The sequence below is a fragment of the Dasypus novemcinctus genome, unplaced genomic scaffold (genome assembly GCF_030445035.2).
Source record: "Dasypus novemcinctus isolate mDasNov1 unplaced genomic scaffold, mDasNov1.1.hap2 scaffold_124, whole genome shotgun sequence".
NCBI classification, from domain to species: domain Eukaryota; kingdom Metazoa; phylum Chordata; class Mammalia; order Cingulata; family Dasypodidae; genus Dasypus; species Dasypus novemcinctus.
In genome coordinates, this window is record NW_026688150.1 from 222,572 (window position 1) to 234,743 (window position 12,172).

At 68.5% G+C, this 12,172-nt stretch overlaps 1 protein-coding gene across 1 annotated transcript; it reads right to left on the minus strand.

Annotated features, from left to right (window-relative positions):
• Positions 1 to 1,930: 1,930 nt before the first annotated feature.
• Positions 1,931 to 11,703, minus strand: WIZ (WIZ zinc finger). Its single transcript, XM_058292552.1, is given in 10 exon segments — positions 1,931 to 3,029; positions 3,969 to 4,164; positions 4,360 to 4,779; positions 4,888 to 5,415; positions 6,366 to 6,917; positions 7,426 to 7,806; positions 8,599 to 9,102; positions 9,925 to 10,095; positions 11,429 to 11,501; positions 11,503 to 11,703. Coding segments are annotated over 10 exon segments (3,183 nt in total). The 5' UTR covers positions 11,701 to 11,703; the 3' UTR covers positions 1,931 to 2,869.
• Positions 11,704 to 12,172: the final 469 nt, after the last annotated feature.

The window sequence follows — 12,172 nt, forward strand, 5'->3', positions numbered from 1 at the left end:
TGCTTCCGCGTGGGCCGTGCCGAACCCCCGGCCCGCCGTGGGCCCGGGGACACGTGTTAGCCTGTGGCTGCTCAAGAGCTTTTCCCAGGGAGCGTGCTGGTTTTTTTTGAAATGGAAGAATTATTCTCCTTTTTTTTTTTTTTTTAATTTATTTAGGGGGTCTTTATGGCATTGTATTTAAGTCCTTCTGAGGAACGGACTGAAATGTGAGCGGATGAATTGAGCTCAGGGCCGGGATGTGCTTTGCTGTGATTTGGTGATGGAGGACAGGGGGAGGGAGAGGGGTTGCGGCTGAAAGATTGGATGAGGGCTTGGTAATGGCTGAGTAGAGGAGGCTTCGTTTACTGGTCTGCGTTTGTAGGGTTGGGATTCACTGTGCTAAAATATTTTTAAAAAGCAACCTCGGTGGGTGGATGTCATGCAAGTGGTTGGGTGCCTGCCTCCCACAGTGAGGTCCCAGGTTCAATTCCTGGTACCTCCTAAAAACAAAAAAAAACGCAACTCTCATTGGGGTGATGTAGCTCAGTGGGTGAGTGCCTGCTTCCCATGTACGAGGTCCTGTGTTCAAGCCCCCCCAATTTAGGAAAAAAGCAACCTCTCCCCCGCACCCTAAAAGTGGGGTGTGATTATGATGCAATGGCAGACTCCAACTAGGAAGCATGTAGGTGTCTTATGATGGTGGCTCAGGCTTTGGGGTACCTCGGGGATGCCTGCTTGGTCCCCAAACTGCCACCCTGGAGCCTCTTTCTTTCCAGCACTTGCCACAGTCCTTGCTTCACCTGATTTGTGGAGATTCTACCAAAGTCCACTTCTGGCATAGAACAAGAGTGTCTCAAGGGCCAGGTCTGCACAGCCTTTGGGAGACCATGGCTTGGGCAGACAAGGGGTGTCCTCGGAAAGGTTTTAGAAGATGCTTCTATGGTAACGAGTGTGCGTGACCCCTTCAGAAACTGACAAGCCAGTCTGGAAGGCCACCCGACCCAGCTCCCACCCCAGTGATCATCTCTAGTCGTGTCCGTGGGTGGCAAGGAGCTCCGCTTCCCACTCTCCAAGCTCTTGGACCACTTGACCTTTTTTTTTTTTTTCACACCCAGCCTACGTCATGTCTGTTTTTAAAACGACCATATGAACGGTTGGAAGAGGAGGCGCCTTTGGGTCAGCTCTTACTCCCAGAGCTGCCCCCTGCTTCCTAAGCCCTGGGCACAGGTGGGATGAGGCAAGTGGCCAAGCCGGCCACACAGGGGCAGGAGAAGTGTGTGGGCCGAGACCACCCTGGAGGGCAGGGGTGTGGGGGAGGGGCCTGGGGGGAGGGGCCTGGGAGACCAGGACTGGGGGGGGGGGGACAGGAAGCCCCTGTGGTCCACACCCCATGAGCTCATTCCCAACTTCCCTCCTTTGGCTGTTGAGAGAAAATGAACTGAAAAGCCACGAGCACTCAACGAAGAGGAGCAGAGGAGCGGCCAAGGGTGTCTCTTTAAGATACCAGAAGAGTTCGGTAAACACCGGCAGAGTGGGAAAACAACCACGGCACAGGAGAGGGCAGCTCAGGGCTCCGAGGAAGTCACGTGTCTCCAAGTCACCTCCGCTGGCCTCCCTGGACTTGCTCCCAGCAGCCGTGCGCTTCTCCCTCCCCTGGCCGGGCCCCTGCACCCTCCCGGGACAGCTCCTGTCCTCAGAAAGCCCTTCTGGCTCCAAAGGTCTCTCCATTCCAGCTCCCACCCCCTGACCCCTGACCAGCCCCCCAGGGCTCTGCTTCCTCTGTCCGCCAGCATCGCTCTGCCGCCCAAGGTTCCCCCACGCCCCGTGGCATGGAGCGCCAGCAATTGGGAAACGGGGTGCCGTCCCCGGCTGGGTCTGGCAGAGGCGGCCCTGTCCCAGGCGCGGCCACCGGCCCGCTCTGCAGAAAAACGCACGCTGGCTGCCTGCCCCGTGTGTTTCCAGGAGAGAAATTTAATCTAATTTACATACTTCTAGGTACATCAATAACCAAAAGGTGGCCACTGAAAAAAGTTAAAAGGTCAATCGCCTCCCCTTTTTTTTTTTTTTAACCTGGCCCAGGATTGCAAAATAAAAAGTTCGACGTTCCTTATATCTCTACACAAAACGAGTTTTTAAAAAAGTGAAAGATCTAGGGGGCTATACATAGAAAGCAACAGTGAAGGGGGGAAGGGAGGGGGTGAAGGGGTGGGGGAGGAGGGTCCCACCCCCGGGGCCCCAGGGCCCTCGAGGCTCTGGGGGGGCCGTGACCTGGCAGGGGACAGCTGTCAGCTCTGAGCGCTTCCCCTCTGGGGGGGGGCAGGGCAGCCGACGAGGAATTCCGTGGCATCGTGGGCTCAGTGGTGGGCTCCCAGGCCCCAGGGGGACCCCGCAGAGAGGGAGCGTGGCTGCCCCTGAGCAAGCACCGTGGCTGGACGCGGTCGCGCGACCCGGGAGCTGGGGGGCTGCGGCAGGCCCCGGGTCCCGCGAGGTGCGTGCGTGCGTTCGCGTGTGCGTGCGTGTGAGAAGATGCTCGTGGGGGCGAGAGGGAACCGGAACAGGGGGTCTTTGGGGTCTCTGCAAATGGCCACGGAGAGCAGGCACGGCCTCGCCTGGCTGCTGGACGGGGGAGCGCCGCCCGAGACCCCTGCCGCTGCCCTGGTGGGCGTCGGCTAAAGGAAGACACCCTGCGCCCCCCGAGGCCTCCAGCCGGGGAGGGGCAGCTGGCTGGCTCCCAGCGCCTGGGCTGTAGTGTGCCCGGCCCCCCGAGGGGCGCCGGTTTGAGGTTTTGGCTTGCTCCTTTGGAAACGGAAAAGAAAGGTGGGGGGAGGACGCAGAGGAGGAGGGAGAGGAGACAGAGGCGGCGCAGGAGGGGGTCTGGAATGGTTCTGTGTTAGGGCGCCTCTGCCGCCGCTGTCTGTGCCTGCGGGGCCTGGGGCTCCTCGGGCGGGGGATCCGCTTTGGAGAAATTCATGTCCAGGATGTGCCGCTGTAAGTGCCGCACCCACTCCTCCTGGATCGAGAGGGGGCCCTGGAATTCTACCTCGCAGAACCTGTGCAAGGAGACACAGAGGGGGCGGCCGCTGCCGTGAGTAGAGGCGGATGTGTAGCTTTACCCGCATCCCCATGCCTAAGCTCGCCGGCTGCCCCTCGGTGTGGGCGAAGCAGGCTCAGGGACAGGGAAGGGGACGGCCACCTGGGCCCAAGAGGGGATCGCAGACCCCCTGGAGACCCATCTCCGCTCAGGGGCTGAAGCAGGGTCGGGGCCACCCGGCCGTCTGAGAAGGTGGCAGGCACAGAGGAGCAGACCCAGGTCAGTAGGTTGCAGGACAGGAGAAGGGTTGGCGTGGGGAAGGAGGAGGTCAGGCGGTAATGCACGCCCACGCCGCCTCGCCCCGCTCACGCCCATTTCGCCCAGGCCTGCTCCTTCTCCAGCCCTCGCAGCTCCCAGCCTCAGCCTCCTCGACACAGAGGCTGGAGCCTGAGCTCCGAGGCTCTAGAGACCTGGGTTCGAATTCCCCCTCCTGACTGGGCAGAGCGGGCTGGGGCACGTCCCTCTGTCTCGGGGACCCCAGTTTCCAACTCCCTGAAGAAGAGACCATCATGTGGGCTCCGGGAAGAATGAAATATTTCGGGGTTTTTTTTTTCCTTAGCCGGACAGACACCTGCTCAAGTTTTACCCTCGGCTGGGCCCCTGCTCAAAAAACTTTAAAAATTCCAAAGTCCTTTAGTCCTCACAGCAGGACTGCTAGGTGGGCCTGTCGCTAGCCCTGTCTGATAAATGGGGAAATCGAGGCCCAGAGCTGGTAGGTCCTTGCCCAAGGGTCACGAAGCTGGTTAGTATCAAAGGCAGGATTTGAACCCAGGTCTCGGCAGCCACGAGGCTCGGGACCTCTTCCCAGCCCTCACCTGGCTGTCCCCTTCAGAGGCTCTCATGCCCCCACCTGGGGGCTTCCCGCGCCACCCCGCCCCCCCCGGCGGCGCCCGCGTACCTGCACTTGAGGGTGTAGATGTTGCCGACAAACTTGACGAGCGACGTCTGGGGGGGCCGGGGCACCAGGGAGGGGACCGGCCGGACACGGGGTGGGGGCTGCCGCACTTCCTCCAGCTTCTGCTGCAGGTCACTGGCGTCCTCGCCCCCCCGGGCTGCAGGGACGTCGGGGGGGCGGGCTTGGCGGCGCTCAAATTCTAGGGAAGGGGGAGGGCGGGACGTCGGCCGGTGGGCGGGGATGGGTCCCAGATGGCGAGAAGATGCCCGGCCCAACGGGGAGCTCGGGGAGCGGGCAGCCGGCCAGGGGAGCGGCGAGGGTGCGTGAGGGCTGGGTGACCGGGGGGGCTCGCAGGGGCCCCCCGCCCCACTCGCGCCCCCTCCTCCGCACTCACTGTTGATGTTCTGCCGCTGGTGCTCCTCGGCCTTCACCGCGCCCGGCGGGCTGGCGGCCAGGGGCCGCTCCCCGCCGTCGGCCGCCCGGCCGGCCTCGGGCCCCAGCTCGGCCCCGGCGCTGCGGCCCACCACCGCCAGGGCCCCGGGCGTCAGCCCCAGGGCCAGCCGCTTGTCCCCGTCGCGGCCGTGGCCCGCGCTGCGGAACTTCTTGGTGAAGGGGCGGCCGCCCTGGATGTAGCTGCGGTAGGCGCCCACCTTCTGGGGCCGGTGCTTGATCCACTCGCTCAGCGTCTCGATGGGCGAGCCGTTGACGCACCACTCGGTCACGCCGAACTGCCGCAGGTGCGCCCGCGCGTGGCTGGCCAGGGCCTTGCGGTTCTCAAAGTAGAGGCCGCACAGCTCGCAGCAGGCCTCGGTGGCTGCGGGGGGGCGGGGGGGGGAGGAGCGGGCGCCGCTGAGCTGGGGTCCCGGCGCCCGCGCCCGCTCGCCCAGCGGGTGCCCGCCCGGGACTGCCGCCCGCCGCTTACACGAGTGGGAGGCCTTCTCGTGGAGGGCCTTCGCCTTGAAGGGCAGTTCCGTCTGGATGTAGGATTTGGCCTTGACCTCCAACGGGAGGAGGCGGTCCTCCTGCAGGGGCCGCTTGGCCGCCACGGAGCCCAGGTAGCCTGTGGCCGAGGGCTTGGCCCCCGTGATGGGTGTCAGGCTGAGCTCCCGGGGCACGTGGGCGGGCCCGGCTCCCAGCTTGCCCGGCCGGCCCGCCAGCGGCGCCAGTGGCAGGGGGACGGGCACGGGCCCGGGGCCCGCCGCGGGGGACCCGTCCTCGGCCAGGGCAGGGGCCAGGTCTCCGGCCGGGGGCTCCTTCTTGATGAGGCACGGCTTGGTCTTCTTTTTGAGGATCTCCCGCAGCGTGTCGATGGGCGAGCCGTTGACGGACCACTCGGTCACGCCCATCTGCCGCAGGTGGGAGCGCGCGTGGCTCGACAGGCCCTTGCGGTTCTCGAAGAACTCGCCGCAGAACTCGCAGCGGATGTCGCGCGCCGGCTCGGCCCGGGATGCTGCAGAGGGTCCGGGGTGGGGTGGGGGGGGGGAGGAGAAGAAGGCGGTGGCTGCCCCCGGTGCCCATCCCGGAACCCACGTCTCATCTGGGTCTCCAGTGGTCCTGGCTCGTCTAGGGCCCTACTGCTCGTCCTTGAAGCTCTAGCTGGCTCCAGGACGCCTCCCCGGGGCCGAGCGAGGGCTGAGCTGGCTCCACCCTCTGCGGAGCTGGACCACCTGCCTTCCCTCTCTGCGTCATTTCCAACTTTGCCGAATGTCGACGGAAACCCCTGACGCCCAGCGTCCCCGGGTCGAAGGTGAGCACGGCTCAACTGGCTCACAGGCCGGGCACAGGCCGTGTCGAGTCATCCCCAGGCAGAGCAAGGAAACCCGAGGGAAGCGCGCAGTAACCAGTCTTTAGCCAAGCAGTCGTGCTAAGTACTTTATCCTGCCGGATCATCCAGAAAACCAGGAAGGGGGGGGGACAATGCTGACCTCCATTTTCCTAAGAGCTTAAAACCTCCCAGGTCACACACTGCTAGACTGGCAGAGGGGGTGAGAGCGGATTTGCACCCGACTCTGGGTTTCAAGCACTTAATTACCAGGAATATAGGACAAAACGCATCTTGGATGTTTCTAAGCACTGCCCAGGGCAGACATTGCTAATCAAGCCCTGCAGCCTCTCTCTCAGCAGACCTGGGCAGGCTCTACCAGTCGAGTGCAGATGGCCCACGGGCTGGGATCCCTGGGCAGATTCCTGCCTGAGCCATTCTCCAGGATGAACAGAGGAAGACGGAGGGGCGGCTCAGGCAGGGGGTCTGAGTAGTGGGAACGCCCGGCTAGGCCCTCGTGCTCTGCATCCGTGTGTCCCCCATTCAATTCCAGCTCGGGGTGCTGCGGGCGCCCCGGAGGGGAGGCAGAGGGGTGACTCCTCTGACCACGCCCCCTGCCCTGCAAAGTCAACACTTACACAGGTTCAGGGGCGTCATGTCCTCCCGTGGAGCCGCCCAGGGACCCTCGGCGGGGTGCGGGTCCCCGTGCAGGGCCCCAGGCAGCAGCTCCCGCTTGATCTCCACCCGCATGTGTTCCGGCTTCAGCTTCCTGGGCAGGGCGGGCGAGGCCAGGCCGGGGAACATTTTCCGAGCAGTGGGAGGGGAGGCGGCGGGCGAGTGGCCCAGGGGGCTGCCTGGTGGCGGCGCCAACTTCTTGGCCAGGGGCGAGATGGGAAGTTCGGCGGGGCTGCGGGCCTCCAGGGAGCTGCCGGGCCCGCCGCCGCCGCCCACCATCTTGGCCAGGGCCTTGGGGCTGGGCCCCGGCAGGCTCGGGGAGCCGCCGGGCCGGGCCTGGGTCCGTCTCTTCAGGATCTCCCGCAGCGTGTCGATGGGCGAGCCGTTGACGTACCACTCGGTCACGCCCATCTGCCGCAGGTGGGAGCGCGCGTGGCTCGACAGGCCCTTGCGGTTCTCGAAGAACTCGCCGCAGAACTCGCAGCGGATGTCGCGCGCCGGCTCGGAGCCCGAGGCTGCAGCGGGAGGAGAAAGGGCCCCCGTCAGTGCCGGGGAGGGGCCCGGGGGGCACGGCGGGAGTCCTGGCCAGCCGGGCGCGGGCCGCGGCACACCCGGGCCGGGGTGGGGGGTGGCGGTGGAGGGCAGGCGCGAGGCGGGGAGCTGAGGAGCGGGAGTGGGGGTCCGGACACCCGGCCCCCAAGGGCGCGGGGTCCTCGGACCGGGCGGAACCAAGACTCCAAGCTCTGCAGGTGCCGGCGAGGACGGGGCGGGAGGGGAGGAGGTGGCCGTCTAGGCCCCCACGTGTCATTCACGCCAAAGGCAGGGCCCCCGGGGGTCCTTCAGTTCTCAGGGAGGGTGTCCCCATCGGTCGGTCGTGGAGGCCAAAGGCCGAGAGGGCGGGCCCAGGCCCCTGCCAAGGGCCCCTGTCTCTCCTCCCTGCCCCAGCAGGGAGGGGGCCGCGTCCCCCCCGGGAGGGGCTCCAGGGCCCGCAGGGAGGAGGGGGCGGCTGAAGCGAGAACCTACAGAGGTTGAGAGGAGACGGCTCCGCATCAGAGGCCCAGAAAATGCCGGCGGCCGAGAGGTCCTGCTTCCCCCAGGGGCTGGCCATACCCGCGGCCTTCAGCTTAGCCTTCTTGGCCGGCGGTGGGGGGGGGAGCAAGGAGAGGGCCACGCAGGCGGGAGGAGGCCGCGCCGGCTGGGCCAGGGCGCCGCGCCCGGGCAGGAGGCGGACGTCCCTCCGGATGAGCCCGTGGAGCACGTCTATGGGGGATCCCTTGGCGTCCGGGTCGCTGACGCCCAGGTGGCGCAGGTGGGCGCGGGCGTGGCTGGACAGGCCCTTGCGGGTCTCAAACCAGGCACCGCACAGCTGGCAGTCCAGCTCTCTGCCCCCGTCACTATCTAAAGCTGCGGAGACAAAACACAGGGGGCGGTCACGGCCGCCACCTCGGCCGGCCCTGGGGGACGGAGGCGGGAGGCCTCTGGCCGTGCGGGCGGCCGCGGGGTCCGGGGCTCGTGCCGCCGGCTGGTGGTGAGAGGCTTTGGGAGGCTCTGGGAAGCGGGGAGGGGGCCCTGTCGCCCTGCACGGCGGCCTTCCGGCGGCAAGGTGAGTGTGGGGAGCTTAAAGAGATTTGGGGCAGAGAGGCTGCCGGCAAGTGCCCAGGGCAAATCCTCGAGGCTCCTTCTGCCCCGAGACCGTGGCTACGGGTGGACGGGAGGGGACGTGCCTGGCTGCAGAGCGTCGTTGGGCCGCTGAGGCACACCTGCTCTGGGCCCTGCTCCTGGCAACGTGGCAGACTGGGTGGAAGCAGCTTCGCCGGGGCCCGAGGCGCCAACTCGGACGCCCCCACATGCTAACGCCCGCTAACGGGTGGCGAGGCCCGACGTCCTTCAGGCACGCCTCATTGAACCCCGCCGGCTGCGCCCGGGAGGTGGGCTCCACCCCACAGCACGACGCGGCCAGGGGGACGGTGCCCGGGGACGGGCGAGAGCCGTGCGGGGTGGCGAGGACGGCCCCGGCGTGAAGGACGCGGCGAGGGCGGTGGGAGGTGGACGGTGACATGCAGGGCAGCGCGGGGGGCACTCCGCCGCCTGACGGACGCGCTGGCCCGGCGGGCGCGGGGCGCGGCGCTGCCCCCGCTCTGGGCCCTGCCCCGCCCGGCGCCGGGACCTCCCTGGGCTCCCAGGACCCGCACTCACTGAGGTTCAGGGGCCCCTCATCCTCGGACTGGGGCCACTGTGCCTTTGGGGAGGCCGGCCGGGGGCTCAGGGACAGCTGGGGGCTCTTGTCCTCGGGGTTCTTGGGGGTGGGGGAGCCCGCGAGGGCTGGCGGCGCCTTCTTGAGGAGCGGGGAGCTGGGCGGGTGGGCCAGGCCCTTGGCCGAGAAGCCGGGAGGCGACTTGATGGCCTTGTTGACGGAGGGGGCGTCCAGGGGCTTGGCCAGGGCGAGCAGGCCGGGCCGGGGGGCCCCGGCGACCACCTCCTTCGGCGAGCTGGACTTCTTGGTCAGGCCCGGGGGCAGCCCGAGGGGCACGTCGGGCAGGCCCTTCTGCTTGACGAGCTCGTAGAGGAGGTCGATGGGGGCGCCGCTGCTCTCCGACTCGGCCACCCCCAGCTGCCGCAGGTGGGAGCGCGCGTGGCTCGACAGGCCCTTGCGCGTCTCGAAGCAGGCGCCGCAGACCTCGCAGGTGGTCAGGCTCTGGGCTAGGGGATGAGACGAGAGCAGGTGGTGAGACCACTGGGGCCCCCCCCCCCCCCGCCTTGCTGCCCCCTTCCCCACCCTCCACGTCCGTCCCAGCTCCCCTCACCCCCGACGATACCCCCGACGATGACCCCGACGAGGCGGGAATCGGCGTGTCGCGTTTGCAAACAAGGTAACTGAGACTCAGAGAGGGAGAGAGCCCTGCCCGGGGGGCCCACAGCAAGAGGTGGGGTCCTTCAGGACCCCGGAGCTCCTTTCGGGACACGGGGCAGGGCGTCCCAGCCAGTTTTCACGCCGAGAGCCGCACTCCTTGCGGAGCTCCGTCCCAGCCACCCTCCGCGGTTCGACTCCCCCGCTCTCTCTTCCGCAAAGCACTCGCCCTGCCTGTCTGCGTCTCCGCCTCCCGGCCCCCAGCTTTAGAGACCCCCAAGGACACGGACCAGGTCGTTTTGCTCAATCCCTTCCGCGGGGGCCTGGCACAGAACCTAGCGCGACTCGGTAACAACTGAACGACCAACGGACGGACCGATCAGTACCTAGCGGACGAGGGGCAGAGGTGACAGCTGACCCGGGTGTGTGCGCGCGCTCTGGACCCCCGCGTCCCACACTGTCTGCAGGTGCCCTGGCCCGTAGAGGTGCAGCTCAGGGCCATGCATTCCCCCAGCCCCAGCAGGAGAAGCTCAAGAAAGCAGCCGGCCAGGGGGGCCTCCGGGGGGGGGGGCCGCGGCCAACAGCGGGGACTCCGGAGTAGCCAGGGAGCTCCCCAGGGCGACGGCTGGCACGGCCGGCACCCCCTCCCTGCCCTGCCCTCTGAGGCCACTCACCCTTGAGGTCCGGCAGCTCCTGCTTGCTGCCGTGGGGAAGCTCTGCGGCCACTTTGCTGCTCAGCCGACAGGCCACCTGCTCCAGGGGCCCTGGGACAGGCAGGCTCTTCTTGAGCAGTGGGGGGGAGCCCAGGTCCACGGCTACCATTGTGTTCTCTTCGGGACCCAGGCCTGCGGGGTCGGGGAGACAGGCTCAGCCCCCGGGGGGGAGGCTCGGGCTGTCCACCCCTCGGGCCGGGCTTGGATTCCAGAAAAGACTCGGGGCCGGGGCGGGGCGGGGGAGGCTTCTTCCTCACCCTCGTTGCCGACTCGCACTCTGGGAGGCAATTCGGCCCCCGATGGAAGTGGGGGTTCCACTTGCACCCCAGCACCCTGATTGAGGCCAGGGCGCCAGGGGCTGCCCACGGGACAGCGGGGGCCAGGATCGGCTTCCTGCACTAGGGCGATCTAAGTGGATCCGCCCCTCCTAGAGGACCTCAGGGAAGACATCTCTCTGGGCAGGACTTAGCTGGGGGGAGGGGGGAAGTCGTCTGTCATTCCCGGAGACGCGGGGGGCTGAGGGAAGGAGAAGGCGACGAGATAAGACCGAGGTTGGAGAAGAGAGAGGTGGGGAGGCCCGGGCACAGAGATGGGTTCCGGGGAAATCTGCACTCCACGAGGGGGCTGGCTGGGCAGAGCCGGGCGTGGAGCCCATGGGCGATGATGGCCTTTTCACAAACAGAGCCCTAAGTGGGGTAGGGTGAGAATTGGGGGGGGGGGGGGGGGGGCGGTGCTGGACCAGCAGGGATGTGGCCGGGGACGGAAAGAGCAGGAGTCACAGAACTTTGTGAAAAGTGTCCAGACCAGAGACCAGGAAGCTTCCCGGGGAAAGGGGGAGGGAGAGTCAAGGGTGGGTTTTTGCATTTCTCGTATTTCAGAGAAAGAGACCCTCGGGAGGCCTGCTGAGCCCCAAGCTTAGGGTACAGAGGAGAGAGACCTCGGAGCTGGAGAGGGAGGGTGGTCGGAAAAGGCGGCTGAGAGGTCGCTGTGGGAGGCGACGGGGCGGGGGCCCAGGCGGGGTGGTCGCTCGGGAGGGAGCCCGAGAGGACGCGCCCGGGGACCCCGGCTGGCGAGGACTTTGTCAAAAGTCTCCGAGAGGGGCGGGCGCGCCTGTCAGCCGCGTCAGGCGCCAGGGCCGAGGGGCCCGGGAGGGACTTTTCGCGGCCGGGGGGTGGGGGGGGGGGGGGCCGGGACGGTGGGGGGGGGGGGCGCTCGCGGGGCTCCGGGCAGGGCCGGGGGCGTCTGTCAGCGGGTGGAGGGTCCCGCGGGGGCGCGGCGGCGGGGGTTCCCGAGGCCGGGGGGGCCCCCCCGCGAGCGGCGGCAGGAGGCCCGGGCCCCCCCCCCCCCCCCGCGCGAGCCGAAGAGGCCGCGGGCAGCCGGGGTTCCGGTGCCCGGCGGCCGGCGCCGGGGCCGGGCGGGACGCGCACTCGGCCCTCCCGGGGCGCTCGCGGCGCGCGGCTCTTACCGGGCGTGGGCGCGGGCCCGGGCCCCGGCTCGGCCTTGGGCCCGTCCCGCGGCGGCGGCGGCGGCGGCGGGGGGTGGGGGCGGCGGCGGCGGCGGCGGCGGCGGCGGCGGCGGCGGCGGGGGCGGCGCAGGAAGCGCGGCGGGGCCCGGGCTCGGGGGCCCGGGCGGGGGCGGCCCCGCGGGCGCGCGCTCCCGGGCGCCCCCCGCGCGCGGCCCCGCCGCCGCCTTGCCCTCCGCTTTTGTCACTCGGCACTGGGCGGTGGAGGCGGCCATCTTGGCTCCGGCGCACGCGGGGCGGCCGCCGCAGGCGGGAGCAGCCGAGCGCCGAGCGCCGCCGAGCGCCGAGCGCCGCCCCCGCCCCTCGGGGACGCGCGCCCAGGGCGGCCGGCCGAGCGCCGAGCGCCGCAGCCTCCCGGGCCCGCGCGCGCCCCGGCTTCGCGGGGGGGGGGGGGGGTACCGCCGCCGCCGCCCGGGCCTCGCTCTCCCCGGCCGCATCGCTCCGGCTGGGCTGGGAATCCTCCCGCCCCGAGCAGCGTCCCGGACCTCCCCCCACCCCCCTCCACGCCCTTTCCCGGCAGCCTCCCCTCTGGGTCTGGAATCCGGGAAGACACCTGATCCCGAGCCACGAGGAGTCACCTCCATCGTCCTGCTCATCTCCGACCGCCCACGGCGCCGTCCCCCGGTCCCTGCCTGCCGGCGCGGTTCACACACTCCCCGCCCCCCACAGCCAACACCAACCCGGAGA